General features: G+C 45.0%; 1 protein-coding gene across 1 annotated transcript; it reads left to right on the top strand.

Moving 5' to 3' along the window:
- Window positions 1–1,789: 1,789 nt before the first annotated feature.
- On the top strand, window positions 1,790–7,740 carry LOC149224716 (uncharacterized). Its single transcript, XM_089388263.1, has 5 exons — window positions 1,790–3,344; window positions 3,590–4,431; window positions 4,546–4,909; window positions 5,099–5,182; window positions 5,420–7,740. The coding sequence occupies exons 1-5, from the start codon at window positions 1,790–1,792 to the stop codon at window positions 7,738–7,740; spliced, it is 5,166 nt and encodes a 1,721-aa protein (XP_089244389.1).
- The last annotated feature ends 716 nt before the right edge of the window (window positions 7,741–8,456 follow it).

Genomic DNA, 8,456 nt, shown 5'->3' on the forward strand with positions numbered 1-8,456 from the left:
AACAATTAAATCGGACCCAAAATTACTTAGGCCGAATTTTTATCAAGCTTTGGGTCCGATAGGGAGGTTAAGTTCCATACTAGTTGCACTGTCATCCTGGGATCGCGCACTTCTAGTGGATTTCGAGCAGGTAATGTGCTCGGGGGTTAACTCCCCAGGCGGACCCGAAATGACTTTTAAAGTCAGTTCAATGGTCTTATCGGGTCTGAGTTAATGGTTAAGGGGTGTGCATGTTTGTCACCTGAAATGCCTCTCGACCGTTTGATCTGTGGAGGAAGATCGCACAGTCTTCGGAGAATATTTTGTATTTTTTTGTGGGCCCTCGGCCCAAGGTATGTAATTTTGGCTCGATAACAAAGGTTGGGTTGGCTTGTCATATAAGTGGGCCACACCGCCTTTGTTTTTTATGTACAGTATGTAACTTTTTAATTAATTGAATAGAAGGAACCACTCTCGCTTAAGCAAAATATATATATATATATATAACATAATCGATTTATAATTAAACATTGGGGATTATACATTTATATTGCAATTCTATGTTTAACCCCTATGGAGCAATCAAGGTGACATTATTATGGGTTCACCCTAGATGGAAACACTAAGGTCCTTCATTGTAAATACAAAGAAGAAGATTTTGACATTTTCCTACAAGAAGAAAAAAACAACACCACATGATGTTACATTGAAGGCAAATTTAGTAACACCAGAAGATATAAAAGATATCTCAAAAGTAATTATTCAAGAAAATAGAAAAGTCAATACAAAATATGCAAAAAGAAGTTGACAAAACTATTACAAACAAAAATGAAGAAATTTCTCGCCTCAAGGACCACAGTGAAAAATTACTTACATAAATTAAGAACCTTAAGAAGGACAAGAAGTCATTAGAAAACAAAGTACAACTAGTATTAAAATCTTCAGATGTGAAAATTCAAGTTAAAAACAAGGGAATAAACATTGATCCAAATAAAAGCACGATTTAGAATGATCCCAATCCAGTTGAAGTGAAGATGTACTCAGATGTTGCAGTTCAAATGCCAGAAATTTCAAGTGAAGATCAAGTGATTAACCAAGTGACTTCCATACCTAAAGGAAATCATATACCTCAATTAAATCAAAAAGTTGCCACAAACAAGTTGAAGGGTAATCATATCACAGGAACTCCTTATCGACACCCAAATCATAAAAACAAACATCGCAACTAGTTTGCATATCCTTATCACTCATACCGGAAACAAGTTACTTATGTTCCCAAGAACATTGATGTCACCATAATCTAGTCTTATGATAACAATTCATCACAAGTTTCCACAAAAGATTAATTTGGGATGGTTAGATCATTTCACAATACAACAATTTTGTACCACATTTAAAAGGTCATATTGTCTTGTATCATCAAAGATGTCAGTTCCAAGAATTAAGAAAGACAATAAGACATTACGAGATAGAAAAATATCAAGCATTTCCATTAATACGCAGTGAGGACAAAGCTTTTCTAAAGGGGAAGGCAATGTTATGAACATAATAACTAATAATTAGCATATTGAAGAGACGTGTCTTAAAGAACATGACTATTCATGAAGGGGCACCTTTCCTAGTATATATGCAAGACCCTCATTTGTAACAAATATCATATCACTTGTACCCTCAACATTTATCTATATTTCAATAGAGGAACCTGATCGCTCTGATGCAAATTCCTGCACATCGCAGCCAAACCCTAACCAGCCGCCGCCCCTGACTGTTTTCGCTGCTACAGCCGCCACTCCCCTGCTGGTCGATAGCAATGGATATGGCGGTAGGAGGGGAGAGCTCTGCTTCCCCTCCAAAAAACTCCACGAGTTCTGACAATACCCAGTACACACAGCCTCTGCACCCTTCTGACGCAGGCCCAGACGCAGGTCAAGACGGACATCGGAAGGCTGAGGCAAGGATTCATACGGCCCCGACAGGAGAAGACGATGCTGACAAAGAGATCCACGATAAAGCTAAGGCGACTCAGCCAAAGGCAACCTCAGCCACTTGTATCCCAAAAGCTGCTGAACCCATCAAGGTTGACCTGCCCAGCCACCGCATCAATGGTGAAATCCAGTACATGCAAGATCATGCACTCATAGGAAAGTTTCTAGGCTTCTGGCCTACGGAAAAAGCCTTACAAGGTTGGATAGCTTCAAAATGGAAGCCCAAAGGACAAATAACTCTGCAACTAGGACCAAAGGGCTTCTTTACAGCAATCTTTCACTGTGTGGAGGACAGAGTGCGGATATTCGAAGGAGGGTCATACTTCTTCAACTCTTCAGGCCTCTATCTCACAGAATGGAAGCCCAGATTCAATCCCGATAAGGAAGATTTCAGCTGGGCACCGGTCTGGATCAGGATGTACTCCCTCCCAGCGGAGTACTGGAAAGAAGAAACGCTGGCGGATATAGGCAACAAACTGGGCACCTTCATCCGAGTCGCAGCGGAGACAAAAACTCGCAAATACACCTCATACGCCCGGATCTGCGTCCAGATGCATCTGACCAAAGCTCTCGCTGATACGGTAAAACTCTATCACGATGATTATGAATGGACTCAACCTTTAGATTATGAACACATTCCCTTTCGCTGTCGTAAGTGTCATGAGCACGGCCACCTATTCCGTGACTGTCCATTAAATTCCCAGTCCAAAGCAGCTGCTGTTGTCTCTGATAAAGACCCTGAAGGTTTTATCAAAATCCCCAACCGCCGTAGGCATGCCAAAAAGAGTCAGCCAGTTATTGAAAACACTTTCAAAGCGGACCACCAGAACAAATTCTCTGTTCTTGCAACGCATGACAAACATGATCATCCCAGTTCTGAACCCCCACACAACCCCTCTTCGCCCTCTTCCTCCCTCCTTCACTCAGATCCCTTGCAGCCCTCTGACCCTGCTCCAATGAATCCCACTCCAAGCCCTTCTTTGGAGAAAGGTAAATCCGTATCAAGTCTCAGTCCCCTCTCTTTCTCTCAAGAGAAACCCTCAGTGAATAATAAGCAGCAGGACTATGATATGGAAACCGATGCTACTCTGGCTCTCAGTCTTCAGCAAGAAGCGGATGAGGAAGTTCTAGGAGAAACTACTGTTATGGAAGAAGATCAGGCGGATGTCAATATCGATGGATTAGACATCTTCACACTTGAAACGGCATGCAAACAAAAAGAATACAACTCTATTCAACCTTGGCAAATAGACAAGCTGGAAGGAGTCCTAGCCAAGGCGCAGCATAATAAAAGCATGGGCATACAGGGAGGCAGTCTATGGGATGGAAAAAAGATACTCAAGGATCTCAAGAAAAGGGGAAGAAAGACAGACCTACAGCGTAACATGGCAATAGGCGAAATACTTATGGAATCAGGGCGATTCCCTAAGTTGACAAAGTTCTACAAACCCAAATCACAGTTTACATGAAGTTAATATCCTGGAATGTGAGAGGACTCAACAGTCCCTCAAAACACAGAATGATCAAACATTTGATTCAACAAGAAAAACCAACCATAGTTTTTTTGCAAGAAACCAAAAGCAACACTGATGCTATTGAACGAATCCGTGGCAAAGTTTGGGCAGGAAGCAGGGCCATCTCTGTAGATGCCTCCGGAGCCTCAGGTGGTTTAGCTATTTTATGGAACCCACAGATCATCACACTATATGACTTCCACGCCACCCTCCATCTCATTCAAGCCTCATTCCACCTCGTTGGCACTGGAATACATGGTCATCTCACAAATGTATACTTTCCTCAAATAATTCAGCAAAAATTAGAACTGCTGGAAACGATCTCTATCCTCAATGAAAACAGGCAATTCCCGCTATGGATCGGGGGCGGCGACTTCAACATAATAACTTCCATGGCAGAGAAACAGGGAGGCAGAATCAGGCTCGACAGTGACAGTGAAGGCCTCAAAGAATTCATTCAAAACAATCAACTTATGGACATCCCTACCTCCAATGGAATTTTCACCTGGACAAACAAACGACGAGGCATTCATCACATAGCCTCCCGACTTGACAGATTCCTTCTCTCTGACAATGCAATCCATCTGGGAGGGGATTTCAATGCTTCCATCCTCCCCCAAAGCGGTTCTGATCACTGGCCAATTTTGCTACAATGGTCCAGACCAGGCAACCAATGCAACAGACCCTTCAGATTCGAAGCATTCTGGCTAACAAATACCACTTTCAGGAAGGTAGTCAGCGATGCTTGGGCAGCCTACACTCCGCCAGAGGGAGCCAAAATGTATCAATTCCAACAAAAGCTGAAAAATCTGAAATATGTCCTCAAAGTTTGGAATCGCACAAGTTTTGGCAACATTCAGGAGAAGCGCTCACAATTAGAACAGCAAATGCGCAAGCTCCAACAAAATCTCATTCTCCAAGGCAGAACAGAAGAACAAGCACAACAGGAACAGGTACTTTGGAACCAAATCGAGGAACGCAGGAAGCAAGAAGAAATACTCTGGCGGCAAAAATCGAGAATCAACTGGCTCAAAGAGGGGGAGAAGAATACAAAATTCTTCCATAAGGCCACCATTCAAAGGCGAATGCACAATAATATCGCGTTCATCAACAACCAACAAGGCGAAAGAATTGAGGAGCATGAGGACATGGAAAAGGAATTCACAGGGTATTTCAAGGAAATCTTAACGGAACCCATTGAGAACAGGGACGCAGCAATTCGGGCCATCACGCAGCATATTCCAAGCATCATAACTGAGGATCACAACAACAGATTACTCCAGCCCACGACCCTGCAAGAAGTTGAAGAAGCCATGGCTCAACTCAAAGACGGAAAAGCGCCTGGTCCTGATGGCTTTACAGCCAATTTCTTCCACGAATTCTGGGACCTCATCAAAAATGAAGTTTGGAACCTTGTTGAAGAATCCAGAAGTATGCACTGGATCCTCCCGTCCCTCAATACCACCTTCCTAGCTCTGGTTCCCAAAGGTGAAGAACCCAACAGGCCGGAAAACTTCAGACCTATCGCACTATGCAATGTCATATACAAGCTAATCTCAAAGGTCATTGCAAATAGGCTCAAACCTCTCCTACCCCTGCTCATATCTCCGGAACAAACAGGATATGTGGAAGGACGGCAGATTATGGACGGAATCATACTATCAAATGAGGTTATACACTCTTTAAAGATCCTTAAGAAACCAGGTATGATTCTAAAACTCGACCTCTCCAAAGCTTTTGATAAGCTTAGTTGGAATTTTATTCAAAAAATGCTTTTAGCCTTTGGATTCAGTGCAACATGGACCAGGTGGATCATGAATCTCATTACCTCCCCCAGCTTCTCAGTTCTTTTGAATGGCTCTCCCTCTTCTCCCTTTCGACCCTCCCGTGGCATTAGACAAGGGGATCCTCTCTCTCCTTTTCTCTTTGTTCTAATGGCAGAGGGTCTCAGCAGACTTCTCAAATCAGCTATTACCTCTCAAGAGCTTAAAGGTATTTCTATCCATGGTCTCAATCCGCTGTCCCACCAGCAATTCGTGGACGACACCATGTTATTTGGCCATCCATCCTCAAAAGAAGCCTCAGTGTTTAAATCTCTCCTCTCCCTTTACTCTGATGCCTCTGGCACCTCCATCAATGCCTCAAAGTCGCAACTCTTCTTTTTCAACACCCCCCCCTCCACACAAAGGAATATTGCCAGAATCCTGGGATTCACCATTTCCCATCTGCCATCTAAATACCTTGGAGCACCCCTCTCAGACTCAGCTATTAAACACGCTTCATGGCGGTCTCTCCTTGATAGGCTGGAATCAAAACTCTCTTCGTGGACCTTTCGTGCTCTCAACATGGCAGGCAGATTGGTCTTGATCAAGTATGTCCTTCAAGCTATGCCGTTGTACCTCTTCTCCACACTGGCAGCTCCAAAATGGGTCCTTAAAGCCATTCGTAACCTTCAGCGCAACTTCCTATGGGGCTCCACGGGCAGAAATCGAAAATGGGCCCTCGTTAATTGGAAAGAAGTGTGCAAACTCAAAACAGAAGGCGGACTAGGGCTTAGAGATCCACTTCAAAGTAACAACACTATGGGAGCCCGACTGTGGTGGAACTGGCTCTCCAAGCCTCATTCACCTTGGGCACGCTTATGGCAAGCAAAGTATGCTATGGGAAGTCAATGGCACGATCTCATCAGAATTAACTCCATCGCCCAAGGCTCTCCAATCTGGAATGCTGCAAAGATACACAGCCGCTTCATTCAGGAACATAGTTTCTGGGAAATCCATTCTGGCATGTCAGCTAAGTTCTGGGAGGATTCGTGGCAGCAGCTCCCCAAACTGGCAAATCTATTCCAGATGCCACTCTGGCAATCGTATATGCAGCAAGAAAACCTCATTCAGGTTCATCAATTCTGGCAACAAACGCAGCATCAAGAATACCAAATATGGAGACCCGCAAACAGCTGGCAAAGGGACTGGGAAGGTGAAACATACTCAGACTTGGACCAGGAACTCACACAACGCAGAATTCGCTACTCCAACCAGCAGGATAAGCTCAGATGGGGTCACAAGCACAAAGGCACATTCACCACTAAAGAAGCACATCAGTTGCGCTATTCAGACACCCAAGGGGATCAAGACCAAATTTGGGCACGAGTCTGGCTTCCAGGGCTATGGCCCAAAATTTCAACCTTCTTATGGCTGCTCAGTAAAAGGCGCATTCTTACTTGGGATAATTTGATAAAACGGGGATTCATTGGGCCCTCTAGATGCCCGAATTGCAATCTTCACACTGAGACAATCAGCCATCTAATGGAGACCTGTCCGTTAGCAAAGCAACTTTGGGAGAAAGTGGAGAAATGCAATAAAAGAACAGCACCAAGAGGAGAGGATGTAACGGACAATATTAGGAACTGGGACAAGAACACATTCAAAAGCCAACTTCTCAATACCTTATGGGGTCTAATTCCAGGTTTTCTGTACTGGCTTCTCTGGAAAGAGCGCAACTCTCGTATCTTCAATAACACCTCCCGGACAACAGACGCTCTATGGCTTATCTACAAAAGAAATATCCATGAAACCTTATCCATAAGAACCTGGTATGACACTGACATGCCAGAAGCGCAACAAGAAAGGGATATTTTTAAAGAATGGAATCTTGACCTTTCAGCCTTTGCAAAGGTCATTACCCGTCCCCCTCGTAGCTCCACCTCCCCGTCCTCCTGGTCCCCACCAGCTTTCAACTCTTTCAAGCTCAACTTTGATGGGGCAGCAAAGGGTAATCCCGGTCCGGCAGGATACGGAGGAATCATCAGAAGTCATACAGGAGCACCTCTGCATATCTATTATGGCTCTCTAGGCAAAGACACTAACAATGTAGCGGAGATGGAAGGACTTTGGCAAGGGATCTGTTTAGCAGAGCAACAACACTTCTTCCCACTTGAGGTGGAAGGCGACTCTCTCATCCTAATCACTGCAGCCAAGAAAATTCAGGCAGGGGCGACAGCGGTCAAAGTAGCAACCAGCTGGAGACTTCTAAGCAGGTTGGAATCCTTGGAAGCGAAGCTCAAAAATCCACATAGCATTACCTTTCAGCATGTGCGAAGAACAGCAAATCAGGTAGCCGACAGAATGGCTAACCAAGGAGTTTCTCAGACTTCACCATACTTTTCAGGCTCCCTGGACATAGTTGAAGATGAACAACTCAAAAAAGACTGCATCACCTTGGTGCAAAAGGATCTCTCCCCCCCGGATGCGGGTGGTTGTTAGTTATAAAAGGTTTATGGCTTGTCAGCAGGGCAAGTGTCCGCCCGGACAAGCCACGTACACCAGGAGGACTCGCCCTAAATGTCACAGCACGCAGCATTTAAGGATGAGGGATATGGCTCATGGCAGAAGCGTCCCTTCGACATTAACTGCTCGCCTTGATAACCGGAACATGGCGCTTCAAAGCCACAGGTTCTCGGACATTCTCCCGCATTTCACGTTTGCTCCTGCTCTGGTCTTGAGGGAGGTGGCGGAGGCTCACTGTTTCGGCTCCTATTCAGGTTCTGAGAGCGACTGTGATGGTTTAGAGGCCTTAGATTCGGGCAATTTGGGGGCATACCCGCAGTCTGGTAAAGAGACTGGGAGCTTGGCGGTGTTGCATACCTGCTACCCGCAGTCTAGTTTGAGGATTGGGAGTCTGGTTCAGAGGGACACTACGCGTGAGCATACTTGCCACCCGCACATTTCCAGCATGCAGCGAGAACGCCAACGAGGAATCAGTCGGCGTGGTAGTTATAGTGGCAGAGCCCCGTCTCAGAGGCATGCCCCCTCTCCCTCTTCCTCAATTGAAGTTTCTTCTGAGCGCAGACGAACCAGGGGAAGGCCTCCGGGCAGAGGAAGAGCGGCGGAATTTCAAGAGCGAATGGAATGTGGGCACTCTGAGCACCCAATGGTAAGATACCGCATTCCATGTACATTGTCCAATTCCACTTTCTTTG

This window comes from Pinus tabuliformis, chromosome Q (genome assembly GCF_031772625.1).
Source record: "Pinus tabuliformis cultivar Carrire ecotype Pingquan chromosome Q, CPIR1, whole genome shotgun sequence".
Classification (NCBI taxonomy): Eukaryota; Viridiplantae; Streptophyta; class Pinopsida; order Pinales; family Pinaceae; genus Pinus; species Pinus tabuliformis.

Excerpts from the sequence above, each read along its gene's own strand:
- LOC149224716 (XM_089388263.1), top strand. The coding sequence starts at position 1,790 with ATGGATATGGCGGTAGGAGGGGAGAGCTCTGCTTCCCCTCCAAAAAAC. Across the intron at positions 3,345-3,589 it reads AAGAAAGACAGACCTACAGC|GAAGCAGGGCCATCTCTGTA; the intron begins GTAACATGGCAA and ends AAGTTTGGGCAG. Across the intron at positions 4,910-5,098 it reads CCTTGTTGAAGAATCCAGAA|GATATGTGGAAGGACGGCAG; the intron begins GTATGCACTGGA and ends CGGAACAAACAG.